Genomic DNA, 27900 nt, shown 5'->3' with positions numbered 1-27900 from the left:
AAGCGCACATTCTTTGATGTAGATAAGGGTCGCGTTAATTGCCAGGCGCATGCTAGAGAAGAGCGGACAGCCCATGTAAGCACAAGGGAACAAAATTCGATGCACCTTCTGCTGCCAGTCCAAAAAGGCCATTGAGGAAAGTTCAGCCACCTATCAAAACACCGCGCAGGTTTCAGTATACATTGAAAGACAATCTTCTTCCGATACATTCGGCTATAATCCTCCATGTCGTGGCAACCCGACGGATGCTGCGATATGGGACAGTATACTCGTCTCGGGCCAGATTAAACTCCTGGGCAATGAAAGTTGACAAACCATACATCCAGAAATCGAGCGACCGATCAGACGAAACCTGTGCTAAATCATACGCAAATGCTTGACTCACCATCTACAAGCCAGATCAGTAATCACAGAGAGCTGCCATTGATAGCGACCAAAGCGAAATCCTGCTCATCGGGATAGACTTGAAATATATACCACAGGATCATAATCGTGCTCCACGCAGTCTTCTTGAAGATAACTATTCAACTGATTAAATGAGCAAAAGTCGCCGGCTAGCACATGAAAAAGTGCTCCTAGCTTACTGAAATGACACTTGAGCTTGTAGTTCCTCCCGACGCCGTCAGCACGACTAATTTGAGACAAGATATCTGCATCATTGCTAAGAACGACTTGCTTCTATTCTGTTGCATTGTCAGATTCCTCGTGAGCGGCGGATATGATTCAAAGGATGGTGCTTAGCAACAAGAATATTAGACGAAATTTAAATGCGGGAAATAGAAGCGAGGCCGCTCTATGTCGGACCCAAGACATCGTCGATTCCTCAATGTGCAGATAAGAGTTCAGTTGGTTAGTTACTCAGCGCTCATCAGCAACATGGTTCCACCAAAAGAAACTGTTTGATGTTCTTAGCGTTTCAGAATAGATGAACGTGTCATCGTTTGCGACCAGTGAGTACCTGGAGCATGAAATCAAAGATCACATGTAGTTACCAACTACCTCAAGTCAACGATGAGCTTCCAGTTCTGTTGGTGAAGTTGTGTTGACAGCAGCTACAATGAAGATTAACACACCTTCTTGAATACCTTTCACCAAAAAAGGATCAGATAAGTGATGCTCTAGAAAAATAACAAGGCGAAAATAGATACGCAGAAGCTGTTACAGACCAGCACTGCATACTGAGCGATCGTCTAGCTCCAATAAATGTATGTTTAATATGATCGCGAAAACGCCCGACTGCAAACAAGGTGCAACTGTGCGGAATACTTGTTATCGTGCAGTGGGATGAAAGGTATGTTATCGCCTTGTGGCATATACTCTTCGTGGAAGCTAAAACGGAGGGGTTTCAGCGCGAGTTCGCAGCAGCGGAAAAATACGCTGATCAAGTCGTTTCGTGAAAGTGTGGCGCGTTGTATGGCGTGACAAAAAGATCGTCGGGATCTTTTTACTTCTACATACGACGGGCCCGACTGTCCATCCCGAAGCCCGCAGCTATTAGATTCATGGCGTCATTCTTCACGGGGTGCAAAAGACAAGTTTCAGCGCGGGTCCGTGGTAGAAAATAAAAAGAGGCTGAAAAGACATTTCAAAAAGTGTGGCGCGTTATATCCATGAAGCGACAAAAAGATCGCGTGAGTCTTTTTTCAGAACCATACGATTCGGACCCCATGGTGCCCATATATAATGTAGACGAAATATTATGTAAAATAGTGGGCGACTTACTTGAGCCCTTGGACCGGCCATCATTCCGCATAGAAATTTCATGATGATGATCATGAGTCATTGCCATTACCTTTGACCAACTTTAAGGTATCTGACCCTTGTAATTGCAAGTTGATCAAAGCCGAATGGGATAGCCTGGAGGGGCAGCTAGTGCTAGTGAGCATGTGATAAATTTTAGAAAGAAGGAAGACAAGTTAAATTCAAAAGGTTAGTAGCACAAAGGTTAAATGCTGACTAATATTAGTAGGCGAGCTTCAAGAACGGTCTGGCAGGATTTGTCTGCTACTTACTATGTATGCTACAGCATTGCAATTTGCAGACTCAGTATCATGGCAAGGCGAGAAACGGATTGATACGAATGCACGTGACTCAGACCATCGCTACACCCTTCGTGGAAAGTTCCCTTAGGTTCCCTTGAACGTCCTCTTTGATGCTATCAGGCCCTTGGGAAAATATCGCAAGTGATGGTGATGAGGGGTGTATTGCCGATAAAGAGTGCATTATGATGCAAGAGGAGGAGTGGGAGGTGCTCAAGGTGCGCTCTGAGTCAGAGTTGAAGTACGGAATCAAGAATTGATTGGTGAAGAGCAGTCAATTTTTCCAGACGTATGTATATCTAACGATGCTGGGCCGTTTGGACGTGTGATCAAGCTAGAGATCCCGGTAGAACTGTCACCCGCACGGAGTGTAACCATCGTTCCTTCTACACCACCTCAAAGTCACTCTCACACTACGAGCCCGCTTACTGCGCTCCCGCCTTTCTTGCTCGCGTTGATTCTTCCTCCGGAATATCCGTTACGTGCATCACCCCGTATTACGTCGCTGACGTGCACACATGGTTGGTATCCGAGCAGTGACCTGCAGACTCAGCTCGCTGGAATGTGGGCGCATGATTCGCAAGGGGTTCTCTATACTTGGGTAGCATTCATCAGTGGAGGAGAGTTCCTGGAATCCGGTGACATCACGATAACCAACTCCTCCCCTTTGGTGCTCCTTCCGCTGCTTGAATCGTACGATACACATGTCCAAGATACTGCATTTGCTGAAACATCGTTTCCCTGCGCGATCTGCCTGTCTTCACACAAAGGAAGGCATTGCGTGCGACTTGCGTGCGGTCATGTATTCTGCCGTTCGTGTCTAACAGATTTCTGGGGTTCGTGTATAAGGGAGGGCGATATCGGACGGGTCGGATGTCCTGATGCTGTGTGTGTGAAAGCGGGACAAGAAGCTGGTGAGGTGGATATAGTAAGAGTCGTTGAAGAAGAAGAGGTGGAGAGGTGGAAGTGGCTTCGAGAAAAGAGGGAGTTAGAGCGGGATCCTGGAATGGTGCATTGTCCTGCGTGCCAGACGGCCGTGCCGAGTCCGGAAGAGTCAAACGAAGAGAGTGGATGGGCACGGCTACGTACGTGTCCGAGGTGCGAGTTTGTGTTTTGTGCGTTCTGTAGACGAACATGGCATGGGCCGATCAGCGAGTGTCCGTTGGCAGTGACGGAGTCGTTTGTGACGGAGTATATGAGGTTAGAAGAGGGCGATGCTAGACGCTGTGAGATTGAGAGGAGGTGGGGTAAAAGGAATGTTTTGAGACTTGTTTTAAAGTATGAGGAAGAGAGAATGAACCGTGAGTGGATATCGAGATGCTGTACGAGTTGTCCTGGATGCGGGGTTCGAGTGGAGAAGAGTGCGGGGTGTAATCATGTGAGTAGATTCGAAAGTTCTTGTGAATCCCCCTTACCCCGCAATATACAGATGACTTGCATCAAGTGTAAACAACATTTTTGTTATTTATGCGGTGAAAAGTTACCAGGTTCTGAGCCATACAAGCATTTTAATACCATAGGAAAGAATTGTTTTGAACAGTTATTTGATGTAGTGGTGTACTAGACTAGTCTACCCTAGAGCTAGTCTTCCGTTGGTCTGTGCAGTCCAAGTGACTCTTTGTAATTTTATAAAATTGAAACCCAGCGTGCATTTTTGTCCTCAACGTCGTCAACGTCGTGCAAGCACTCGTCGTCGTCTTCCTCGTCTTCGTTAACGTCCTGTTTAGTTTCTTTTTCCTTTTTCTTCTTTATTTCAGTTCATACCAGTTTAAATCAATATAACAAACAAGTCAACTTGGTAATTCTTTACCCCTCCTATTAAATTTCAGAAACATACATACCCCTCTTACTCCTCTTCCTCTCCCTACACAATGGACATCTACTCAACTTCCTTCACTCATCCACGTCGCACACGCCATATTCACCCAGAGTTTCAAAATTCACTCCCACCAGACCCTGCACCGCCCGAAGATGTAGACAAACTCGCTATACACGCAATGTCAATCCACAACCTACACATTTCTTACTTACCAGCAGATCACGCTCACCGAGCTTCAAATTTTTACATCTCAGGACCCTACCAACAGGTCATGGCTGCTCGTGGTATGTTACTTAAAGACTGTCCAGTCCAAGTCAGTCCTCCTTTTTATTATTATCTCTCTCTCATTCTCATCTTATCTTCCCAATAGCATCGCACAGCTATCAAAGTCGCTCGCGCTGACATCCTAGACGCTCCTTCCTCAAAACCAACCCTCAAACCAGACGTCCGTCGTAAACTGGACGACATCGCAGGCGCTACTCTAGCTCACATCGCAGTAGTAAACTCCCCTCTCACCCTAAGCAGTCGAACTCCCCCAGACGGCGTTAATAGCGCAGGTTGGAGCGGTCTCGAAACAGAACGCGTCTGCGAACTCGTCATCACTGGTCAGGGCGATGCTACGGAATTAGCAAGGGTCCGCTTATTGGTCATGCTAGACGAACTCGTCCGTTAATCCCATTTCTTCAACTTATTCACCTTTACCTGACCTATTAATGCACTTAGAGCGGTCTTCATTCCGAAATGTGCGAGATCGACCAGAAGCTCCACGCGATCGTCGCAGGTCGGAAGAGGCACGTCCTCCAGAGCATCCAGGAGGAGACCGCAACAAACATTTACTTCCCCTCGCCCTTGCAGGCATTGGTCGGTCCTGATATCATTCCAAATACGACATCTACACCTGCAGTCCGTCATCCTCAGAACATCATATGGATTACAGGCGAGTTCTTTGGAGTACAAAGGGCGAGGGATATGTTGTATCAGTTGTCAGTCAACAAGGTCCGTCTCTCATCCAATCCTTGTACCTCTCTGACTTGTCTACAGAGGAAATCTGTCATCTCCCGTGACACCGTTATTGTCCCTCGCAAACTCGACTGGATGGTCCTCGACCGAGCCGAAGACCTCAAGTCTATCATGAGTGACAATGCCACATTTGTCCAATTCCCGCCTATTGGCAGTTCAGCCAGCCTCATCACCGTCTTCGGAGACCACCGTGTGAACGTACAGCGTACAATTCGGTCTATAATGCAACTCGTGCGTCCTCTTCTCTTCTTATTTCATATCATTGAGTACCTCTAGGCCTGCCAATACTATGTCGCCTCCTTCTGGCTCCTACCAATCCAATTCAACGTTCTCCTCCCACCTACGACCCTCAACTCCTCCCAAGTGACCACGCTCCTGAAACAAATCTCACTTACAACTGGTGCGGAAGTTGTATTCAAGAGCATGTGCTTCGAGATGCATGGCCTAGAGTATGAGGTACGCGCTGCGGTGAACATGATTCTAGAATTGGACATCGTCAAGGTGCGCTTTATTTCCCTATTTCGTGCATGTACTCACTCAGTGCAGGCATTCCATCACGAGATTCGTTTCCAAGTCGAGCTAGCCAATGAGCACCGAGAATTCATCTCAGGGAAGAAGAACGGCAAGATCAACAAAATCATGCAGACCACAAATGTCAAGATCAAATTTGAGACATTCAACGATCATAACTTCCTCATTGATGTTTCTGGTAACGATGCTTCCGTACTCACTGGTCTCACTCTCTTACAAGAAGAGCTTCCGGCGGAGATATCCTTCCATGTACCCGAAGCGTATCACAAGCGCATCATCGGCATTGGCGGACGGAATATCCAGCGGATAATGAAAAAGTATGGGGTGTATGTCAAGTTTAGCAATGCAGAAGAGTTTGCTGCTCTGGGAGGGTACAATGACAATGAAGACAATGTGGTGGCGAGGACACCCTCGAAGAACGCTATTAACTTGGAGAACTTGAAGCAGTCGGTGATGGAGATCGTGAATCCAAAGGTGCGTCCGGCTTTACCCATCACCCGTTTGTCCCCTCTTTTCCTTTATCTCTTTTCCATCCCTTCTATATGGCATCTGGGAGGTGGGTGCTGACGAGGCGCAGGACAAGGACTATGTGAACGAGACGCTGTCGATTCCCCGGCGATACCACCGCGCGTTACTTGGCGAGAAGGCGATATTCATACACGACATCGAGACCAAGACCAACTCGCGTGTACGATTCCCTGATAAGGAGACGGCTTCAGATGTTGTGACGATTTTTGGTCCCGAGAGTCAGGTGCAGATTGCTGCTGCGATGTTGCTCGTGCGTGTTTTTTTGCTATGCTGAGTTCGGCGCTGACGTCAAAGCAGGAACACGTCCCCTTCGAAGCAGACATGGCAGTCCCGCCCAACACTGATCTTCCCAAAGTCTGCGCATCCGCCGACTTTATAACCTTTGTGGAGCGCATCAAGCGCGAGTTCCAAGTGGTCATCACCCCGAACGTCAAAGCACCTACGCCGAGCCCCACCAATGGCGCCTCCGCGTCGTCCTCCAGCGCAGTCGCGGTCGGGGATGTGGGCGAGTACTCGTTCAAGTTCCATTGTCAGAGGAGCAATTCGGATTTCTTGCTCGCGGCAAGGGAGCTGTTGGAGCAGTTCTTACTGAACCACAATGTCCATGTGTACCCGTCACCTACGGCACATACGCATAAACGGGGTGATTCGTTTGCGGAGGCGTTTCCGCACTTTGATAGCAAGGTGTTGTCGACTGCGAGGAGGCATGGTGAGCGTCTTTCGCCGTTGTTTTTATTGTTATTTAGATGCTGACAATTATCTTTAGAATCCGTTGAACTTACCCGTTCGGAGATACTAGGCGATCGAAGGTTGAGGATGGCAAATTCATCGCCGGACGTAAAAGCATTGTTTAATGCTCCTGCATACATATACGATCTAGAGGAGCATGAGGACTCTCAATCAGCGTATGGTCCGCCAGGAACGGGCCTTGACTACTGGACACCGCTACCCCCGATCGTAGGTCCCCTATCTCCGATCCCCACACCCTTAATGACACAGACCCAGGGCACGGGGATTGGTACACGACGAAATACCGAAGATGCGCTCAAGCGCGGGTCGGACTCGCTGCTCGAGTCAAAAATTAAGGAACAGATCAGCAAGCCCCGATCGTTGCAGAATCGGGCACAGTCGCTCGACCTCACATATTCGCTCTCGCGCATCACAGAGGCGAGTAATAGGCTGCCGCAGCCTGAGTCACCCACGACGTCGACGGGTGGAGGTACGGGTGGGGATTCCAGTCCGACGAGTGCTACGGCGCCATCGTTCCCGAGTGTGTATGGTCCGCGGTCGTCGGCTGTCATTGGCTCGTCGTCGCAGCGTGCTGCGATGAGTGATGCTGATGTTGTTGATGAGGTTTCGAGGGTGATGTCGAACCTCGGGTTGTAACTGCTGCATCTGTATCGTTTTTTTCTTTCTTTTTGTTTTCTTCTGCTCTCGCTCGCACGCGATCGCAAAATCAGCGTCGGTCTCTCAGGGACTATCCAGGATCTATTCAAAATGTACCAGGAGATCTTCTCTACGTTCCCTTCCCACATCTCGCACTCATCATGACTGATATCACACAACCGAACCCACATTCAATGATGTTGTTTTTTTTTCCTTGTCCTTTCTTATCTACAATCATCGATCTACTTGTTTATCGGTTCCGCTGCTCTGTGTCCTATACGTGGTTGCTGCTCGCTCGCTCCCGGTTCTTTGTACATTATATCGAATGATATTTCTACAGTAGTGGGCTGGTCATATTGTTATCCTTCCACTAATAGAACTATTTAACTTGGTTCTCGGGGGGAACATTGATTATTAGAGCACGATCCATGGTACCTCGTACAAGACGAAATCAAAGAATTCCTGTTCCATCAAGGACTGGTACTCTCCTGCGAACTCGTCGGCTGTGCCGTGTTTCTGGGCACGGCCCGAGGAGCGGGGACTGAGGTAGCTGAGGTGGTTCGTGAGTACTGAAAGGGTCTTCTTGGTGTACTTTGGCTCGGGCTGTGATTTATTGTAAATGGAAGCGAATGAGTCCGAGGTACACAACGCACTCTGATAGCGAAGCCAACGTAATTTGCGGGTAGACCGTACCGAAGCACGCTCTCGACAAATAACCGAAGGATCTTTAGATGCAAGAAGACCTGGAAAGACTCAGAGAAATACGTCCGAGATAATCTTAAAAGTTCGGTCTGTGGAGGCGGTGAGAACAAGGGGGTTGCTGATGGTGATGGCGGGCTCTTACCCAGAGCTCTTTCTCTGTTGTGTCCGCTACCTCTAGGTCTTCTCCTTCTTTGGCTATTTGTTCTTCTGAGTAAATAAACTCGCGGACAATGAACCTGGTGGGGTGTTATTGCGGGTGCGAGTACGGTGGGGTGGACGTACTTGTTTTCACGACATTTCTGGACGAACTGGTCGTGTACGCGTTTGAAGATGACTACGCCGAAGAGGGTGTATTCGCTGTCTGATGCTATGAGTCTTTTAGGAGGTATGTGAGCCTTTGCGCAGAGGTATTGATGGTACATACGATGACGAACGGGGAACGACCATATTAGTCAGTCGCTCGTACTTCAAGTTCCATTCCTTTGCGAGGATTCTGGGGTGAATATTTTATTGCTCAAGTCAACAAGCGTTCATGTAGGAGTACCCACTTTGGTACGGCAACCAGGCATGTTTCCATATATTCTGAGTCCTGGATGACGTCCTCTTTGGATACTAGGCCGACGAGCGATCGTATAGAGAGGTTCCCGCTGTGTTGAGGAGTGGTTAGTGCTGCATGGATGGCTATGTGTTTGAGTTCGTGTTCACGTTTTCTTACGCTGCATCTGAACTAGGGAGCCCTTCACGAGATTGTAGTTGTTTAGTTTGGCCTTCATCACATTGTCTATGGACGCCATTTCCTTGGGCGTAAATGAGTACCTCCCCTGCAGGAACGATGCACGGCAAGTACCTTGTTCAGGACGTCAACCATTTCCCGCAGACTTCGTTGTACCCCGTATCGACTGTCGTTCCATTTCCAACCCCCAAGTACGTAGGAGTCGACGGTGCGCTCATTTACAAGGACATGCTGAGCAAGCTTGGCCGGGTCGTTGTTCAGCAAGTTGCGGAGTGTATCCACAATCTTTGCGACTGTCGCCGTAAAGAACGCGTCTTGTTTTGGCAGCTCCTCTGACAAGGCGATCAGGGAGTCTAATGTCCCTGTCTACACGACGATTCATGAGATGCCTGGTCCTTGCCCCGATGAGTACGAAATGAAGACCTTGAATGAGGGAATGCCAAGTTCTGCTACTCTCGTAGGCTGAGGGAGCTTGTTTGTGATTTCTGGTAGGAGACCCTCGGAATCGCCGTCCTGCGGTACTGCGATCAACCAAGTGCTTTGGTCGGATGGCATGTCGTCCTTTTGGTGAACCGACGGAAACGGTCAGCACCTAATGAGTACCGCCCAATATGGACTTACATGGTGAAATCAAGTGTGGAAATTCAAAAAATTATTCTTTAAATTTCAACTGCCATGTTGCTGGCCTTGCTGACACGGAATGGCGTGAATGCAGCTGGGAAACGCTTTCCGATAGCTTCCTTGACGGTGAAGAGGGCCTTTTCAAGATCAATGTCGACGCCATTGTTGTTATCACCATCGCAGCTGCAGCAACTGCTTCTTTCTGAATCTCCTACTGATAGTGCCACCAAACAGATATCGATCCTGGACTCTAGCTGGTTCATGCCCAATTCGCCGCGGAAGGCCAACGAAGAATTTCAAGAGAAGCGCATCCCTGGTGCACAGTTTTTAGACCTGGATGAGGTGTCCTCTCCCCATGATCTCGGTCTTAAACATATGATTCCGAGTGAACGTCACTTTACCGATGTCTGCGGTATGACCAACTGCCTTGGAGACTGGAATGATATTGCCTAATCCTCTTTTTTTCCACAACAGAGGAATTCGGAATCGACCCCACTTCTCATGTAATTTTGTGCGGTTTCACACTTCTCCCATCAAAGCATACTTTTGAACCATATTATTGCGCAGATATGATACGCATGGAGTATTTTCATCACCACGTGCACTCTTCATGTTTAGAGCGTTTGGCCACGAGAAATCTAGTGTCCTCGACGGAGGTCTGCCACGTTGGGAGGCAGAGGGTTTTCCAATTGAGGCTAAGCCGCCGGTTCGTGCAAGGAAATCCGTTTATCCCACTCCTGTCTTCGATAAGGGAATGATACGGTGTGAGTTGACTTCATGTTCGCTATCCTCCAATGTCGTCCAAGCTTGCGGCCTCCAACAGCCTACGATCAAATGGTGTCAAACTCATTTACGGATCTTCACTCGGACTCAGCCGTCGAGCTTGTTGTTGACGCTCGTTCCCGTGGTCGGTGAGCAGACCTTTACGGACGAAGCTTACGGCTCCTTACGCTCGTAGATTCCTAGGCACAGAGTCAGAACCGCGGGCTGGCTTATCATCCGGTCACATTCCTCATTCGTTTTCCCTGCCATTCACTGCATTCCTGCAAACTCGTACTATTCCTAATTCTTCCGTGCAGTACTCCACCTTCCTATCCCTTCCCGAATTACGGAATGCATTAGTGAGCCACGTAGGCGATCACGCGGAAGCCGTCATCCAAGGCAAGCGACCAATCACCACATCTTGTGGAAGTGGTATGACTGCGGGGGTCCTCTGGTTGGGACTGAAGTTATTGGGTGTCCAAAATGTGGCATTGTATGATGAGGTGAGCCATGATCTACCCGAGATTTTTTGCAGGTTATTAATATTTGCCAGTCTTGGACCGGATATGCGAGCCGGGCATCTAGCAAGATCGAGAAGGCGGCAAACTGAATTTTTCCATTTTTGACCCATGCCACAAATATCGAAGACCTTGAAGTGTGTTCGTATCGAAATCAAGTATATGCCATTGTGCTGGTACGTCATATACATGAACTACTAATGTGGTGCTACATAACTATCTTCTATCCCCATGTTTCCCTGCTATTAGTGTTGACCTAAGGTATACAGTGATTTGCCGAATCCTCTCGGCTAAGAATACATTATTCAATGATGACCCATGCTGTCCGTGGATTAACAACAAAAAATTTCTCAAAATTCCGGATGACGATCTATAACAGTCATTAATCCCTTGATACCTTTGGCTGCTTCAATTTCAACAGGTCTCTGTGCATCAGGCCAGCATGATCGAGCCACCGTGGCTGAATAATGAATCTATAGGAAGGATCGATCTTGTTACTAATTGACACGGAACGGAACACTCACTGTGACCTTGAATTGGTCGCGGCGCTGGTATCTAGGATGCCGAATCTCGCAGTCCCATCTAATGGCGTAGGTTAGCAGCGAATGGAACAAAGATAGAGGATGTGCTAACTTTTCTTCCAGGAGAACATTACCACCCATCTCCTTTGCTGTCGAATACAAACCCTTACGAGCTAGATTGACGAGTCTTCCAGCATCAACACCTCCTTTGCAGGTGAACTCGTCCTTGTGTTCTACCCTAGGACCAACGATTGTTGGTTTCAAATCTGCTAAACATGGGTGTGTGCGCGCAGGCCCGGACGAGCTCTCGACGCGTTCTGTCTCCAGTGCATGACTTGTGGGGCCGTGATGTATCTGTATACCAAAATGATTATGACAGAAGTCGGTTAAGGCGCGGTTGCAGACTCGGACCATGAGAGTTGGTGGAGAAAAGATGTTCTTGATAGTCATAAAGACTGAGAGAAGTGGGAGAGCAGTTATTTGAGTGTTGATAGTTACGGCGCCATTCTGTGACGCGGTTGGATTATATACGTGCCAGTGGCCGAACTGAATTATGGCTGGTTTGGGCCTTTCCGCTTTCCGAGGTGTCCCACTGATGGCAAGAACCCTACCACGAGGGGCCACCAAAATTAAGAGTTTACATTTGCAAATTGCTTGAGGTAATGCACGATGAATCGCTGATACCCCTTAGTCCTCTGGGATCGTCACATCTTGCGAAGACCTTCATTTCTGGATATGGTGCGTCATGTTCCTTACGACCAGCAGGCGTGTAGAGCAAGGATGTACGAATTAGGATGTCAAAGATGTGGTAGGACAGCATGAGGCAGAGAAAAATACACGATGGGATAAATATATGATGGCCTGGACTCTCGGCGGCAGATACAGTTGTGGACAATAAATTACGAAAAAAGATGCTGCGACTCCAAGACGGCCATGAATGGTGGAGGGCGGAACGGTGGCGCTTTGCCTGACACGTATGCTGGTCGTCCTGCATATTGTACCTCTATACGATGTGACTTTCCCTTGCGGTAAAGAGTTAGCGTCCAGCTGTCATTGAAGGTGTAATCAGGCGACTTCTTAATGCCGTATACACTCGAATCACTCACCCTTCCAACAATAACATGTTGTAACTGTTCTTCACAATCTCTTGAAACAACTGTTGCCTGGCGAAAAGCACTGCTCTACAGTAATCAGAACCTTGGGGTGAACGCTTCCCGAGGTCAAAGATGTATGTGCCACACGTGTCCGTATCTGTGACACGCAAGATATCGAGCTCTAGGATGGGGAGTAGCTTGATGCGAAATGATTCACAGGCCCAGAACCAAACCAACGCACCATCGCCATCATCGATCATTGGCACAGGATCGATACACTCGCAACCGACAACCTCCCAAGATTGCTCGTTCTTTCGACAGAACCACTTCATGGCTGCGGCGAAGTAGGTCAACGTAACCCCGATGCCTTTGACAGACGCTCTAACATGAGGAAAACGCTGTTCGGATTGATATAAGACCTTGCTCGGCACTGCCACTCGGTCGGTAAGGGCGCTGACTGCGCGACAGACGGCTAAGCATGAATAAGTCTAGCTGATTTCGTCACGGCCCAGATAAGATCAAATGAGGCCGAGACAAGGCGCTCGAAGCATGATGGGGCTGTCATCACGAGATAGGAACCTTCACTGCACCTAACGGCCCGTGTCTTGGGAGTATTCTTCGAAAGTGTCATGCTGATGAGTGATACTGATATCGGATCCCCGTGCACGAACGTTTGAAGCGTCATTGGAATTTGAATGCGTAGCCGAGGACGGGTGCCCAGTGAATATCCGACCATGCCGCAGGGTTGCGCAAGATCTTCTCGGGCAGTGCTCGGGCATGTGATTCTCATACGAATGAAGCCAGAATTACCAGGGATTACTTTCGACGAGATTGCTTCGATATGAAAATTTCGCATACTGCCGGGAATGAGAGGCACGATAAGGTGATCATGATTATACACCCTGGACAGACACTGGTTTACAGAGAAGAGCACTGGATCCACTTGTTAAGATAGTAGAATCAAACCGCGGAGCTTGGATAAAGGGCTTTTATATAAAGCCTGAGAGTTCAGTCTCGCCGTGTACATAGCAATGAGCTCGCCGACGTTGTTTATATCTGTTAGGTTCGGAGGATGCAGTGGGAGCCTTCAAAATGACCGAGACTTTAAGTACCGCGGTGCTACAGGGTATTACGGTACTTACCTACTATCCACCAACAGGGCCTCATGCATTAAAAATTGCTTCAGAACAGACTCATCTACCTTATCTATTCTCCGATTCCTAGTACCGACTCATACATGAGGCACACCGACAGAGGAAGGCGATCAGGGCAGCGGCAATTTCGTGCTGTTTGACGTTTTCTTCGATAAAACTTATCAGAACCGACATGCTGCACCAGAACGCGGCGACAGGCAAGACATCCTCGTTCTACATTATGCATTTTTTGCTGAGGTATTCTCACACGTTGGAGGGTGCTCTACGCACCTCGGCCTCACTTTTTACGCGGTAAAATGGAGGGAATGATACAGTCATTCGGTATCATGGGCCGGAAGTTCCTGGACCTAATAATCTCGGTGGTCAGTGCTTATATGTGTGATATTCCGATGGTACTAATCAACGGCAACTTCAATATCTATCGCTTGTCGGGAAAATGCAGGATATGCATGCTTATGATCTACAGTGACTTTACGCTAGTGAGCTCTTTGCCGCGGCTCCCGGAACGGGAAATGGCTCCACCATTTGTTTTTGTTCATGGCTCTGCAGCGGTTCAACGATTTACTCTCTTTCGCGTAAGGCAAATACGGCGGTATGCCATCCTGATTAAACGTGGCATATCGGTAATCCTCCATGCTCCACTTCGCCAATCATGCACGCCATCGTGTTGGCACAATCTGCAATACCCGAGGCACACAAAGTAGCCTTATCTTTGCCGAGGCCTACCTGGACAATTTTTTTCCAGTCAGTCGATAAGCCCACAGATACACCACTTGCAACAGCCTTCCTGCAAATTTACGCCCCAATCAGTGTCTACTCGCAGCGGTTGGTGCGGTGCTGACCTCTCCAACTTGATCGTTGTAAACTCCCCGACATCAAGTGTATCCACTCGCATTTGGTTATATTCACCGTGACATTTGAAATATCGGTTTAAGCTCCAGCTTTACATCATCGCCTTCAGCGTCGCATCCGCGCTGCAACTATGATCACTGTCACCGCATGCCAAGGCAGACCCCTTATCGCTCACCTTGGTGTCAAGTAAAGTCGGCGGGATGACATGTGGATGATCGTTTACGTCCTTGAGTTCGTACTATGATGTGTGCCACAACGTGGTCCGTTCATTGGAGTTCTGACTATTGGAGGAGAATACAGAACCATGAATATGTTCGCAAATCTAATCTTGCAGTTCAGAACGAATACTCCCCCTAATTAAGCACCCTGTTCTCGAGTGCCTCTGCCCAGCAATTTTCACGCGGTTCGAAAATTGAGTTGTCTCCAGATCGCGCACTGAATCGCTGAACCCCCTCTGAATCGCGCTGATTTGTCTCTGAATCGTGCACTCCAACTACCACTAATAGATGCGCAGTAAGTAAGTAATAGTAAAATGAACCGGATATTACGATTTAACGCAAATATGTGTACGAGAATCAAGCGAACGCACGCTCCTCATGACAAACTAACTGCCTTCTGAAATGCCGTCCCTCATCGTATCATCATCCCGATCCCAATTCCCAAACATAAACTGCCCACCATTGCTATCCTGACCTGGCTGTCTGCCAACTTATCGACAAACGTAGAAACGCTCCTGCTGAGCAATTTCGTCGCAGGATCAAGGAGGCACAAAGAGAACGAAATTAGTGATGATAAGTGCAGTGGATCAAAGCACTGCTGCTCTGGAACCCTCACGGGGTCTTCGCGCTCGCAAGAGATAGCGACATCCTGGGACAATCGAGATCCCCATTCTGCTTCCCATTTCGCCTTGTTCCATAAAGGTGCGTTGGAAGACAGGGAAACAGTTTCTCGATGGGAGGCGTTTATTCCCTCTACGGCGCACTCGACTTCACGCCAGCGAAGGAAGCGCTCCGCCGCCTCAAATCGTAGTGAAGAAAGCGTCTCTGGTGAGCGAAAAAGGCCATTCCGAAGAGCAGCTGTTGAACGTGGCCTGAATGAAGACATGTGGGGGCGCGAAGGGAAATGTGTATGATCTGGACCACGACGCATGAGTATGACAGGGATATGTGGAGTAAGTAAGTCGATGGGGCCATCTTCAGAAGTAGACGGGCCTGTATAATGCAAAAGTCAGAAGTAGCAGCCACAGTGCATGGAATTGATATTCACCTGAGCTGGATAGGATAATGAGCGCGGTATGCAATGGCGACCACGGTGATGCAATTAAGTTAGCCAGAGCAGCAGATGCCTGACATCGGGGATCAATTAATTCAGATACTGAGTGAAATGGCGACTGGATAACAGGTAATATGGAAGATTTCGTTAACTGGGGGGGAGGTTAACTTGAGTCGAGTCACCACGCATATTATGACGTACATTATCATCGAACTCGTGTCGTGCGATGGATATTATCTCGACATTCTTTGCAGGTTCGAACTTCTCAAGTCCGTGGGCATCTCGATGCTCGATCCAATCTGTGGATGCTCTTAAAATCGAACCGTATTCGAAATCCTCCCATCCACTAATATCCACAACATCTTCGTTGTCGTCCAAGAGTATATTGGATACCAGCTCACGGTCATCAGCACCATTTCCTACGACTAGCAACCTCAGGTCTCCAAGGGTTTTTCCAAAAGGAGTGGGACAACGCAATGGAGCTGGTAGGGTCAGAGACGGTATGATAAGCCCCTGTGTACTAGAATCCCGTGCATAGTGATTAGACTGAGGCTGGAAGCGCGGTGGACTGGCAGCCGCGGAAGAAAAGAAGAATGAAGAGCCGACGGAAGGTAATGAGGATACCGACTCAGAAGGGCTGTTTGGGGAAGTCGCTAGGGCGCTTGACCGTGGTGATGACGGCTGGGAATGTCCTGGGATATTCTCCAATACTTCTTGAGGAACGTGCAAAGTTCGTATTGTCGATATGCTAATTGATGGGTTGGATTCCATGGCTAGTAACTAGAGCCAGAGCTCAGGCTGTAGAAGTACTAGTAATGTTCTCAAGCACTGCTGCTGACGCCACTCTAGAGTACACGTGTTTGGTCTATCTATTACTAGATCACTCATTTTTATTGTCTGAGACAAAAATGGAATTATACAAGATGGAACCAGTGCAACAGCAAAACAACTAGAGTGAAAACAACATATCCTCAATCAAATGTGGTAAAGTTTCACCAATAACTCCTCGTCAATTGAGAATGCCTCCGGGTCCTGGAACTGTGACACCTTCCAAACTCCATGTCCTGCACTTTCTCTTAAGACAACATGCTTGCCTTTGTGATTTCCGCGCAAAACGAGAGCATGATCTTCTACCTCCTCTGGCTGGACAGGCTGAAGGTAGATTGTCGGTACGTGAACCGGAGGGCTCCCTGGCGAATCCAGAGGGTGGAACAGTGCTGTGATCTCAGACAAGGACGCAAAGGCTGAGGAGACATAACCCCTCTTGAGCTCCAAATCTCCGTCGAGCCATCCTGCATCTTCCGAGCCTCGGATCTCCACCACCACTTTTTTGTTCGCGATCAAAGGGTCACGTAGCACCAAACCTATTCCTTGTGTAAATAGAAGGCATTCAATTGTTTTGATCATGCGTACCGAAGTCCGAGTCATGGTCATCTTCATTACCCGAAACACCTGGAGTAGGTGCAGACATTGAACCAGGGTCATTCATAATGCCTGCTGGTGTAGGTGCACCTGTGTAGGCAGCAGGGGTCGGTGCAGATAAGAACCCAGGGGTTGCTGCAGCGGCTGGCGTTGGTGCGTTCTGATTGCTCATAAGTCCGAAATCAGATTGAAGCTCAAGAGGAACTCACCCAAGACGACCAGCTCGAGTCTGCTGGACGTGCAGGCGATGCACTACCACCCCAGCCGCCTGATCCCCACGATGGCTCACTATAGGGATTCGGTGTCCGCGAGGACGCATTCCATGCCGGAGTTTTACCACCATCACCACCACCAGCGTATGGATTCGGCGTCCGTGACGAGGCATTCCATGCGGGGGTTTTGCCGCCATCAGTAACATATGGATTAGGCGTTCGTGACGAGGCGTTCCATGCAGGTGTCTTGCCATCCCCACTGGCAAATGGGTTTGGAGTCCGACCCCCCCAACCAGGGGTACGGCTAGCAGTATATGGATTCGGAGTCCGGCTGGGCACTCCGGCTGGGGGACCCATATTTCGTTGTTGGCCTTGTTGATGGTAGGGCGCACTAAGTGGCTGAAGTTTGCCATCCGGACTGTAATTAGAGGTAAGCAGGAGAAACACCGACAGACAGCAAATGTCTCACAGTCTCCGATACAGCTTTTGTTTTTCGATGGTAATAACTTTATTGCCAGTATTTAGCTCTACGCGCGCCAGGGTACCGTTAATGTCTTTGATGATACCATTGTAACCCTTGTGATTGCCTTTGACGACTGTTATGACTGCGCCAATGTCACGGTCTCGTGGCCCGCGCCCCATTGCACCAGAGCCAACCATGCCACCTTGAGCACCGCCAGCAGCGGTGGGATTCATCTTGCCTAAGTCCATCCCTGGCTTGACGAGGTTACCCTTTGGAGCGAGCGATGATAGGGAGCGACACCGGGTTACGAATACGCCGCCATTTTCGATGATGTCCCTGTTGTGTAGGAAGGCGAAGAATGACTGGTGAATGTGCAACACTCGGCCTTTACGAGCCTATAAAAACGTTGAAACCGCGGGATTGTTAGATGCTACGAGAAGGGACTGACCTCCCCTTCAATCTCCTTGACATTGTCTTGTACACGAAGTTCGTGACCTTCAGAGTCCGTGGCAATGGCACGGTCAGAGTTCCGCCGCATCGAGATTTGGTGAGGTTGCACCAATCGTACTTGACCATTCTGGTCAAGAACACGGAAGGAGTCTCGCTCGGTTTTGAAAATGACACCGACAGTTTGCAAGCTGTACACCAATAATTAGATAAATACATACAGGGATGCCGGGTGATCGGCTTACTCGAGCTGGACCAAGTCGTGCAATTCGTAGTTGCCAACAACGTTGGTTCCAGAACCGACTTCGGCGGCCTCACGCAGATCTTTGGAGAATACGGAAACCTGCGAGGGTATTAATATCAATCAAATAAGAGTTAACGAAACCTCAATTACTTCTTGCATTGACATATCTGATAGGAAAGTCACCACGTTGTCTGTTACCGAGATGACAAGCCCCGTCTCGTCTGCGTTCTGCCCAGTCATTACCTTGACATGGTCACCTGGTTTGAAGCGTTTCCGCACGCTGCGCGCAGGAACATCCACCTTCTGACCATCGATATCAACACCAATAGCTGTGACGGTCACGACATCTTGATTGATCGAATCGACGACACCGTAGACACCAGATTGCTCGCCCTCGAACACCTCGACATGATCACCGGGCTGCAGCACGGCAATGGCAGCTTTCCGTGACGCCTCCGCAATGATCGACAGATCCACCGGATTTTCGTTATCGGCACCATCCTGCCCTCGGCTGAACTTCGTGATCTCGTCCAGTGTCGGGTTGACGTTATCTAGCTGCAGAGCATTAAGCTTGAAGTCCTTCTCGATGAACCCGTCTTTGTATGTGTCATTCTGGAAGACGTAAACCTGGTTCCGCTTTGAGACCTGTTTGCGCCCGTAAACCTTGACGACCTCCTCGTAGTTGAAGAACCGTTGTGGCGGTCGCATCGTCGTCAACCCAGTACTAGCCTTCTTGCGCTTCCGACCGTCAACGTTGGCTTCGTCCCGTGGGTTCAGGTCGATACGCGGAATGAATTTGAGTCCAACGTCCTCGCCGTTCTCCGTGATGTCCATAACCTGTGCAAGATCACCTTGGTACTTGCCACGCTTAATGCGCACCCAGCTTCCGGGAGTCACGGTGAGGTCTTGCTTCTTTATTTGCAGTAAGCTAGCCATTTCCTCGATAGGGACCAGCACAATGCCGCGACTCGGATACACGCCGACAAGACCCTTGCAAGCCTGGTTGACCTGCTGGGCACTCCGAGCTTCGACGTATACCATACCGGGAAGCGAGTCACGTTGGAATGCAGATAGGATCGAGAGAGGCTGAGCGGTATACTCGAGATCAATTGCTTTCCTCATGAGACTAAAGACAATGTCGCGTTCGCGACCAGGCTGCCACGTAATTCAAGCCTCAGTAATCAGGAAGAATCCCCGAGAAACTCACCTTGACTCGAACTTGCCATAAGCTTGCATCATGCACGGATGGCATCAGCAGGCGCTGCGGCACTTCATTCATGTCTCCCGTGTACCGCACTGCTGCTCGACCATAGCGCTCGTGGAGATTCTGAGCAATTTTAGCCAGATCTTGATCATTCAGCTCCCTTTCTCGCCTGTCCAGCCGCGCATTGACCGCTGCGCGTCTATTCACGTCATCTTCATCACCCTCTGGCCCAATATCTGCAATAAACTCATCTAGGATGATGAGTTATGTATGGGAGCGTGAACGAGTTAGCAAAATGACTCATACCTCCACCTGCCTCATCTTCCTCCTCCTCTTCCTCCTCCTCGGTATCGACTTCGGCCTCGACATCAAGGAAACGATTCACAGCACTGCGTCTGTGCCGGTGCTGCGATGGATTAATACACACAGCGGCGCAGGTCAACAAGGGCACGGACCTTTGCGCGCTTTCGCCCACGTTCCCTTCCAGGTTCCTCGTCTTCCTCATCCTCATCATCCTCGTCTTCCTCTTCTTCGTCCTCGTCATCTAATGCGTCATAAATGGATCCTCGAGACTTCTCATTCGCCCTTGGTTGTGACTGCTGCTCATTATCCTCCTCTTCATTTTCCTGTTGAATTGGATCCTGTATGTCGTAGTCATCATCTAGACCGGACATGATGTTGTGGTGAGAAACAAGAGGGAAGTTGCTTGGTCTAGGTTTGCTGGAGTTGCGCTCAAAACATATCTTTCAATGGACGTGGATTAGTCATCCAATATAAATTACATAAGCACAAGCCGGAGTTGAGTTTATGTAAACTTGAATTCAATTGAAATTACGTGGGCCATTGAGATCTGGCCTCGTCAGACGGACACATAAAAGCAGTGCTGAAGCACACTGCTCGAGAAGATGCCGTTTACTACCCTTTCACAGAGCAGAAAGTAGCATCATCGCCATGCTAAGCACTCCTGCAACGATGATTCCTGTTCCAACTTCTACCCCTTTACCAGCACTGCTCTTAGTAGAAGTCGTAGAAGATGATACGTTCGTGCAACCGGACGAGGCGTTAGCCGGCGGAACCGTCAAGTTAGCAGATAAAGTTAAGTCTGCACACTGTCACAATGTTCGTTTCAATAATCATATTCATAAAAAAATAACTGCCTACCTGGTAGAGATTACCGTCACCGCCATTAAAGAGAACCTGGATGGTAACATTCGCGCCATCTTGAATTCCTGACACATTCACTGCTGCAGCAGCAATATCGATAGGGAAACAGTACAATCCCTCCCCGCTTTGCTGGAAGAATGGAACTACAACCTGATAACCAGAGCTAGAATTAAAATCGCTAAAGTTATTTGGGTCTTCATATGTCGAGATGAGGACCTCCGCTGTATTTGTAAATGATCAAACTTCTGCAAAGAAAGGGCAGCTTCCCTTTACCTACCTGTCCACAACGGATGTTCGCTGTTCATGTTGATGATCCCGTTACTAAAGGGGAATACGGTACGGTTATTTACAGCATCGTTGTAACCGTCTACGTAAAATCAGATGAAGCAATTTACACAGACGCCTAGACTATGTTACACTCACCGCAGAACGTTGGTTCTGAGTCTTCGACGAAAGGACCTCGTGGAATAGGATATTGCATCTGGAAGTGGGCTTGTACAGCTGTGGCAAGGACGGCGGCGGCAGCAATGAAGGGGAGAATCATTTTTACGATGATTGAAGAGACTAGACTCGCAAGAAAGAATTCAAAGCCTGCTTCCAGTTTATTCAGCGCTGTCCGCTCCTTCTCGTATTTAAGGTTGAGGTACGAAAAAGTTTTTCACACTTATTTGCTCTTGTTTCCGAACCGGTTCCTAGGCTTTTTGAATCGGTAGCTAGCCCGATGACCCATGCATGGCAGCCCAACGTTATGATAGCTGGTTCAGATTTAAATTTGCCAGGCATCCCAGGACCTAATTCTGGTCTAAGCAATGCTCCATTAGTGATGTCTCCCACTTGAGCTCGTGTTCACTCGCATTTCAGGGTTGAGTTTACATTTCCGGCGACTTAATGTAGGCACTTCTACTCGCATCAGTGTAAGCAGGGGTTCCTCTCGTCTCCATTTTCCTCGCGGTCTTCTCCGAGACAGCACATCACGTTCATGTCATCGTATGCCACCGTGGTCATGCACACTGTCTTTAAAAGGCTGAAATCCCAACGCAGGGTCTATCGTGTTCCTGGTCCATGACAATAATATGCGCCCAGTCGTCGGAACGGCTCTGCACAGGACCCCTGGTAATCCATACTAAGTACTGTCCTCAATTCACCTCAGGAGAGGGCGAAATTCATCGCTAGGGCTGCTCCCAGGCCACTTATAACCTGGGGGGTCTTGGAGGCTTCTCCCAGGTCCACCCCTCCGGCGTAGGATTTTTTCGTCACATGTTGGAAATATTGTCGGCCGAACGGAAATTTAGTACTCGACCGCAGAACATTTATTGTAGACTCGTTAAATCATATTCAGATTAGTTCATAATAACACTGGTTTTCAATCTTTGACTTTGTATCGATCGAAAGACGGGAAGTGACTATCATCATTGAATTTATTGCCATCACCCGGATTTAAGCACTCAAGACTCAGTGGAATCCGATCATGACGAAGACTTCGAAAAGCTTCTACCGAAGAAAGTGAACCTCCGGAGGGGGTCACAAGAATGCCTCCCCAACATCCATCTCCAAACCACCCCCAAACTGTCCACCCCTGGGCCTGACCTAGGCAGTCCTTAATAAGGATTATCGGGGGTCCTCTCTGCACTCACTCAAAATCCGCTATCACTGCACAGATTGGTTGCGTCGTCCAGATATGCATCAAATTCTCCTTCTCTCTTGTCCACTTGGGGGTAGAGACAAACGCGGGTACGTGCAATCACTGCGGTGATGTAGTTCACGACTGGTAACGAAGATCCCACAGGATACTGTCTCGACGCTGATAAGCGCACCCATGAAACCAAAATACTTGTGAAAGACGCATGATGACACTGTAGAAGTCCTGTCGTCAGGCAGCTATTGATCCGATAATACTATAAGCCAGGCGGGAGGAACGCATGATAAGGGACCTGAAAAAGAGGTCTGTTTGTAGAACCCAGGCAGTGTTACAATGAAAACGGGTCTGTATGATCGAGCAGACATGCTAAACCAGTACCTGCTTCTGAGATGCCATCCCACTGGAAGTCCGACTGCCTGTGGGCGACGAACGCATGATCACATAGGATCATGAGTTGATGGATCAGGTTCCCACTGCAACATATTGCATAGTTGACTGTCCGATTACAAATTGAGGTGTCCAAAATTAACATAAAACTAGCAACCATAAAGCTACCCTCACACGAAAGCGACTGATAGCAAAGACCCAGCAAGAAAATCATCAAAACAGTGCTCGCTTTAAACTCGACCTCCATTCAAGCGACCAATTCGCCCGAACAGAACTTCACCCATGGCAAGACCCACAACGATGGATATAATATATGAAGCATTGAACGTCCTGATATTGGCTAAGTTCAACTCTTTGGATGGCATACGTTGCGGGGCTTACATGACGGCCAACATCAAGGCATACGAAAAGAGTGATTGAACAGCCTGGAATATCCCCCGCGTGATATCGTGCATAGGAATGAAGGGAGGTACAAGCCTCTGGCGACTGCGGACTCTCGCTGGGGTGATTGGAAGAGAGGAAGATCCTTCCTCAATCGCATCTATCCTATCAGAGGGGTCTTTGGCTTTATCGTCGACATGTTGAATATCAGTTGAAGTACGCTGGGTTTGCAAGATTAGTGCAAGGGCCCTGATCAAAGCGAATCAGCATTAATCATGCCATGTATGTAAGCATCGCTAACCTTGACCCCCATTGGATTTCCATTTGACGCCGGAATGCTGAAATCCAACGTTCAAGAATACAGAATGCGACTAGCGCAATGCAAGCACCGGCGATTGCACCTTTCGACTCAGGCATCCAAGTCTCAAAAATCAAGTAGTCTCCGCCACTGAAATGTAACCAGGGCGTCATCATCATAGTCATCGTAGTAGCAGTAGTAGAGTTCATATCCATGATGAATTCAAGAATTTAAGGTGACTATACGCAGGAAGTGGGAAGCAAAGAGGTAAATGGTAAGAAGACCAAGTCCTCGGGGAATACCGAGATTAGGTTCTCAGGCTCGGGGCCCGCTAAATTTGGAGAGCAACCCAACGCAAGATTCCATTTTTTCGATGCCTGTCATGAATCCCGGAAGCTGAGCGGTTGGACGGACAATATATGAGATCAAGCAATGACAGTGCCACGTCAACAGGTAGGTCGGATTCGGAGAACAACGCTCACACGTCACGGCCATGGCATTCATGTTACCGCGTGGAACGTACTCGGAGAATGGGTGAGCTGGCGAACCGGTCTGCGTATGGTTCGTCCGATCGGTACGACGTCGGCCGTACAACCGTACTCGGCATGTGCGGGGGAAATGATAACTAACCCGACTGGCGTTGTCCATCACTACAAAGTGCTAATAACAATAAGTACTGAACGCTGGGAATGGAAACATATTCTCACAGTATCTGGTACAATGTACCATGCCACAAGAGTGAGCAAGACCCAGGACCTCGAGAGGAATATCGAAAGAGATGACAACAGGAATATAGATCCTTGTCGCAGGTAACCTGAACCATAGAGACGCGGGGACAAGGACAACTGAGTCAAATTCACCCAAAAAACATCGAACCCGCAAGATGACAGATAGAACGAGTTGTAAGGCAATGGCACGTCACAGTACAAGCTTGTTGAGGATGACACTCCCACTTGTGCTGCGACGTGTCAAGGAAAAAAACCACAACGCTGGTGGTTCCTTTGAGGTGGCTCGCTCCTAAGACCCCACAGGCTCCAAAACTGCTAAAATATAAATATTTATAGCATGAAGGTAGAATTCTGAAGCCCACGGCGCACAGACGGGTATGAGCGATGAAGGCAAGGTGGAGGATGAAGGAATGAAAGAGTGAAGGATAAAAGTGCTGGCAAAGATTGAAAGGAGGATACGGGAAGACTGCGGCATTTCTGCGACAACCAATAGCAAAAAGAGCGGATTGATCACGTGAATATTTTCTATTAATAATACAGCCTGAGCTATCATGCGCTTACGTATGATAGACTTTATGAGCTTAGCGCCTGGTGTTACTCACACCATATAGGAATCAAGGATGCTGCGAACTGCACTTTTCAACACCACCCGCCGTGCAGCACGCCCTACACTACTCGCGCGTCAGGCCGCAAGACCAACCTATCAGATCTTCGCGCGCTACGAGTCGAGCAAAGCTAATGACGCTCTGAAAGCTGCTCGCAAGGCCAAGGACAAGCTCCAGAAGGATTGGCAGGGGCCTGTGCTCACATACGAGCAAGTTAAACCTAGGACCCTCAGTCCCAGTGCAGTACGTCGCACTCTCATATTGTGCCTGTGCCTACCCACTTTTCCACTATCTTTCATAGGACGCCTACCTGATTGACGTGCGTGAGCCCGATGAAGTTATGCAGGGCTCTATTCCGTCCTCTGTGAATCTACCACTCTCGGTACTTGCCAACTCGTTCCACCTTTCGCCTCCGGCTTTTAAGGCGCAGCATGGTTTCGAGAAGCCAGGAAAGCAACAAGAAGTCGTGTTCTACTGTCGTAGTGGAATGAGGAGTGCTAGTGCATGTGATATTGCGAAGAGGAATGGATATGAGAAGTGAGTGATCGCAGACCGGCCATCTTTACTGTGCTTTGATACAACGTGCACTCATGTTTCTTTAGCATTTTTAATTATGAAGGTTCGTGGCTAGACTGGACGTCACGAGAAGGAGGAGGCAAGGGGTCTACTACTTCAAGTTGATGTACTTCCCCACATTTTAATAATGCAACATGCATAATACAGCCCTCGAGAATATTTTTTCTTCCATAGCAGATGAAATGAGTTTAAATTGACCTTCCAATTCTCAACCCTGTATGAATTTTGAGAGCGTGGTCGATGTTTCAAGAAGTTCGAACACCTCATTTTTTATTGCTCGTGGCTGTCTCGTGATCCGACCTTCTTGATCGGAAGTCGTTCTCACGGTTAGTCCGACCCGTGCTGCTTCATGTTTCCCCGCAACCTGCTTCGACGCATTCCAAAAAGCACGAGCTTGTATTGGCAGAATGCAGCTGCGAATAGGATATCGTTGCTAATAAGACATGTCCCATTGACAACGCGGGTTCCGGTGGCGACGCACTTTTACGTGTGCAGACGGACATTGAACACGCCTGCCCCCATGGTCAATGTCAGGTCCGCTCCCTCCTCCTGCCTCCGTTTCTCCATCCTGCTCAAGATGGTCAATCATTTTCATTTACTGCACGCAGTGATCTATCCATAGAGCGGTATCATGCACTTTCCGACGCGACCATGACAACCTTACTCGAGCGGCTCGAGGATTTGCTGGACACAGTAGGAAATGACGCCTATGAAGTAGATTATCATGTAAGTACGCTCTAAGATGCCAGAATTCTGGCCCTGTAGTTGTGCCCTTTACTCACTATCTTTCTTCTGCTGTAGAGCGGCGTCCTGACGCTCAACTTAGGTACCTATGGGACATACGTGATCAATAAGCAACCACCAAACAAGCAAATATGGCTGTCTTCCCCACGCAGGTGGGTCGAATTGTCTGATTGATGATGTTTCACACTGACGTACTTCTTGCTTCGCATGCCTGATTTCGCCGATGAACGTCCACTCATGAAACGCGAATTTGTTAGTGGTCCCAAGCGCTATGATTACGTACCGGAATCAGACGACTGGCGATACGCGCGAGATGGAATAGGGCTTGGCAAGCTGCTGGATGAGGAGATAACGGATATGCTCCGAACTAAAGTCTCCCTGCATCTAGAGGGTGTGTCTACGCAGATACGGGAGTAGACTTGTTACGGATATAGATTGTCATTACGATCTCTTAGTTGCCTATGCATAACGGATAGGACTTCCTCCATTCATGCAGATACAAAGCAAGATCTATCGCTTACGGATGCTTCCATGGATTGACAATGTGATTCCATTGATACTTCATTGCCTACACATAACGGGTAGGAATTGCTCCATCTTTTAAAAGCTGCGGTTTGATTGCGATCTCGGATATCCTGTATTTGCGATGCACGATAGTACAATATGTGATAGTGGTGTAAAAACAATGCGCCCCAGAATGCTCATGTAGATGAAAGTATGTGAACATGCCAAATAAAGTAGGATGTGAGGACGAGAGTGATGAAGACATCTATGATGACAGACTAAACGATGATGGGATCAAAGGTGCCGGTCACGACGGACGGGTGTATGATATGTCTTTGTCCACAGCACCTGATCTGAAGGCTCGATCTTATAGTAAGTTCCGGTGTTGGTTACTGTGGCCTCGCTCCGTGACAGGAGTACTGTAATTAGGGCCTTCTTGAAGTTCCCGTCTCCGCGAGAGGAATACTGATCCCAGTAATCTGTTCGGTATAGTTAGCAACGCCACACGAAAAGAAGAGAAGGCATGATTCGTACTTATTGGTATCCTCGTAGCGTTCTCTCACAGACTTGACTTCGTGAAAATCCAATGGGGTGTGCGCAGCCGATTCAGTATGAGCTTGGGCCGCATGTGGAAGATGGGAATAGAACTCAGGCAAAGGGCATTCCGGCAGTGTTGGTATAAATACTTTGCCGTTGGAGGAAATAGAAGGAGGATGGCGAAGTCCATGAGTAGATTGCCAAAGATTATGTGGATAGGTGGCCATAGGCGGTGAAGGGGCTGAGAAGCCTGCGTGCGGAGGCAAATATAGATGTGACGGTGGTTGCGAGTTCGGTTGGATAAACATAAGCCTGTGCTGGTGGAGAGCATGCATCTCGTGTAGCATAGTATTGGCCTGCTTGTAGTCTGTATAGTCTGGTGATTCCGCGAAGTGACCAGGTTCCGCGTCATCTTCCCCATCTATCCAATCTTCTTCGCCATCGCTATCATCTGCGTGAGGCACTGACAAAGGTAGTTTACCCCAGCCTCTCTGTGCACCGTCTAGTACTGGAGGGTGTATTCTGCGTCTTTTAGTATGCGATTCATGTGAAAATATGTCTGGAGGAATTTCACGGTGTGGTATGGGTCTGATAGGTCGATCGGGAAACGATGGAATCTCATCCAGCGATGGCGGAGGCGTTGCAGGACGTTGCCGTTTGAGCATACTAAGTTATTTTGGCTGCAGGTCAGAATATGGTTGGTTGGTTGAAGGACAAGTGTAGCGTTCTTAAAGCCTCAAGACAACAGTTAGGCGGGGTTTCCATTTCAGGCTGTTTGTGGGAGTAAGTAATT

The 27900-nt window shown here is 48.6% G+C and overlaps 13 protein-coding genes across 13 annotated transcripts; 5 read left to right on the top strand and 8 right to left on the bottom strand.

The window, feature by feature from the left end:
* The first annotated feature begins 2023 nt into the window (after positions 1–2023).
* On the top strand, positions 2024–3725 carry F5147DRAFT_691346 (uncharacterized protein). The gene is made up of 3 exons (XM_041437133.1): positions 2024–2257; positions 2314–3417; positions 3469–3725. Exons 1-3 carry the CDS (start codon positions 2153–2155, stop codon positions 3601–3603), a joined length of 1344 nt encoding a protein of 447 aa, XP_041293523.1. The 5' UTR covers positions 2024–2152; the 3' UTR covers positions 3604–3725.
* F5147DRAFT_145616 (cytoplasmic protein) lies at positions 3697–7404 on the top strand. The gene is made up of 10 exons (XM_041428259.1): positions 3697–4171; positions 4229–4522; positions 4582–4854; positions 4900–5109; positions 5155–5379; positions 5425–5883; positions 5987–6187; positions 6235–6646; positions 6704–6894; positions 6943–7404. The coding sequence occupies exons 1-10, from the start codon at positions 3911–3913 to the stop codon at positions 7321–7323; spliced, it is 2907 nt and encodes a 968-aa protein (XP_041293522.1). The 5' UTR covers positions 3697–3910; the 3' UTR covers positions 7324–7404.
* Positions 7405–7625: 221 nt separating this feature from the next.
* On the bottom strand, positions 7626–9313 carry F5147DRAFT_797695 (ATPase V1 complex subunit C; the record flags this gene model as incomplete). Its single annotated transcript, XM_041443205.1, has 9 exons — positions 7626–7926; positions 7977–8114; positions 8168–8261; positions 8308–8400; positions 8450–8518; positions 8574–8672; positions 8731–8822; positions 8873–9124; positions 9182–9313. The coding sequence occupies 9 exons, from the start codon at positions 9311–9313 to the stop codon at positions 7738–7740; spliced, it is 1158 nt and encodes a 385-aa protein (XP_041293521.1). The 3' UTR covers positions 7626–7737.
* Positions 9314–9428: 115 nt separating this feature from the next.
* Positions 9429–10989, top strand: F5147DRAFT_691334 (Rhodanese-like domain-containing protein). The gene is made up of 7 exons (XM_041437132.1): positions 9429–9791; positions 9854–9890; positions 9947–10143; positions 10203–10290; positions 10338–10644; positions 10695–10835; positions 10909–10989. Exons 1-6 carry the CDS (start codon positions 9434–9436, stop codon positions 10749–10751), a joined length of 1044 nt encoding a protein of 347 aa, XP_041293520.1. The 5' UTR covers positions 9429–9433; the 3' UTR covers positions 10752–10835; positions 10909–10989.
* A 20-nt stretch (positions 10990–11009) lies between these two features.
* Positions 11010–11594, bottom strand: F5147DRAFT_575624 (uncharacterized protein; the record flags this gene model as incomplete). Its single annotated transcript, XM_041431283.1, has 3 exons — positions 11010–11132; positions 11184–11214; positions 11272–11594. The coding sequence occupies 3 exons, from the start codon at positions 11592–11594 to the stop codon at positions 11010–11012; spliced, it is 477 nt and encodes a 158-aa protein (XP_041293519.1).
* A 446-nt stretch (positions 11595–12040) lies between these two features.
* Positions 12041–12735, bottom strand: F5147DRAFT_145508 (uncharacterized protein). The gene is made up of 3 exons (XM_041428258.1): positions 12516–12735; positions 12287–12455; positions 12041–12227 (listed from the first exon to the last, which is right to left on the bottom strand). Exons 1-3 carry the CDS (start codon positions 12604–12606, stop codon positions 12080–12082), a joined length of 408 nt encoding a protein of 135 aa, XP_041293518.1. The 5' UTR covers positions 12607–12735; the 3' UTR covers positions 12041–12079.
* A 1984-nt stretch (positions 12736–14719) lies between these two features.
* F5147DRAFT_634921 (uncharacterized protein) lies at positions 14720–16401 on the bottom strand. Its single transcript, XM_041432874.1, has 3 exons — positions 15754–16401; positions 15547–15703; positions 14720–15491 (listed from the first exon to the last, which is right to left on the bottom strand). Exons 1-3 carry the CDS (start codon positions 16321–16323, stop codon positions 14911–14913), a joined length of 1308 nt encoding a protein of 435 aa, XP_041293517.1. The 5' UTR covers positions 16324–16401; the 3' UTR covers positions 14720–14910.
* On the bottom strand, positions 16386–20292 carry F5147DRAFT_691321 (uncharacterized protein). The gene is made up of 10 exons (XM_041437131.1): positions 20000–20292; positions 19851–19950; positions 19548–19795; positions 18491–19495; positions 18342–18439; positions 18098–18287; positions 17656–18044; positions 17184–17604; positions 16966–17134; positions 16386–16916 (listed from the first exon to the last, which is right to left on the bottom strand). The coding sequence occupies exons 1-10, from the start codon at positions 20216–20218 to the stop codon at positions 16528–16530; spliced, it is 3228 nt and encodes a 1075-aa protein (XP_041293516.1). The 5' UTR covers positions 20219–20292; the 3' UTR covers positions 16386–16527.
* F5147DRAFT_691317 (uncharacterized protein) lies at positions 20289–21345 on the bottom strand. The gene is made up of 4 exons (XM_041437130.1): positions 21132–21345; positions 20986–21075; positions 20706–20929; positions 20289–20653 (listed from the first exon to the last, which is right to left on the bottom strand). Exons 1-4 carry the CDS (start codon positions 21250–21252, stop codon positions 20468–20470), a joined length of 621 nt encoding a protein of 206 aa, XP_041293515.1. The 5' UTR covers positions 21253–21345; the 3' UTR covers positions 20289–20467.
* A 1469-nt stretch (positions 21346–22814) lies between these two features.
* F5147DRAFT_691315 (Ctr copper transporter) lies at positions 22815–23656 on the bottom strand. The gene is made up of 3 exons (XM_041437129.1): positions 23417–23656; positions 23116–23364; positions 22815–23064 (listed from the first exon to the last, which is right to left on the bottom strand). The coding sequence occupies exons 1-3, from the start codon at positions 23626–23628 to the stop codon at positions 22965–22967; spliced, it is 561 nt and encodes a 186-aa protein (XP_041293514.1). The 5' UTR covers positions 23629–23656; the 3' UTR covers positions 22815–22964.
* A 1056-nt stretch (positions 23657–24712) lies between these two features.
* On the top strand, positions 24713–25493 carry F5147DRAFT_691311 (Rhodanese-like domain-containing protein). The gene is made up of 3 exons (XM_041437128.1): positions 24713–24989; positions 25048–25283; positions 25349–25493. The coding sequence occupies exons 1-3, from the start codon at positions 24762–24764 to the stop codon at positions 25425–25427; spliced, it is 543 nt and encodes a 180-aa protein (XP_041293513.1). The 5' UTR covers positions 24713–24761; the 3' UTR covers positions 25428–25493.
* Positions 25494–25631: 138 nt separating this feature from the next.
* Positions 25632–26666, top strand: F5147DRAFT_691309 (Frataxin). Its single transcript, XM_041437127.1, has 4 exons — positions 25632–25856; positions 25931–26048; positions 26124–26218; positions 26324–26666. The coding sequence occupies exons 1-4, from the start codon at positions 25672–25674 to the stop codon at positions 26481–26483; spliced, it is 558 nt and encodes a 185-aa protein (XP_041293512.1). The 5' UTR covers positions 25632–25671; the 3' UTR covers positions 26484–26666.
* A 10-nt stretch (positions 26667–26676) lies between these two features.
* On the bottom strand, positions 26677–27845 carry F5147DRAFT_836533 (uncharacterized protein). The gene is made up of 2 exons (XM_041444005.1): positions 27105–27845; positions 26677–27049 (listed from the first exon to the last, which is right to left on the bottom strand). The coding sequence occupies exons 1-2, from the start codon at positions 27770–27772 to the stop codon at positions 26938–26940; spliced, it is 780 nt and encodes a 259-aa protein (XP_041293511.1). The 5' UTR covers positions 27773–27845; the 3' UTR covers positions 26677–26937.
* Between the last annotated feature and the right edge of the window lie 55 nt (positions 27846–27900).

The sequence above is a fragment of the Suillus discolor genome (genome assembly GCF_016758755.1).
Source record: "Suillus discolor strain FC423 chromosome Unknown F5147scaffold_23, whole genome shotgun sequence".
Classification (NCBI taxonomy): domain Eukaryota; kingdom Fungi; phylum Basidiomycota; class Agaricomycetes; order Boletales; family Suillaceae; genus Suillus; species Suillus discolor.
This window is presented reverse-complemented; position numbering and strand designations above follow the sequence as displayed.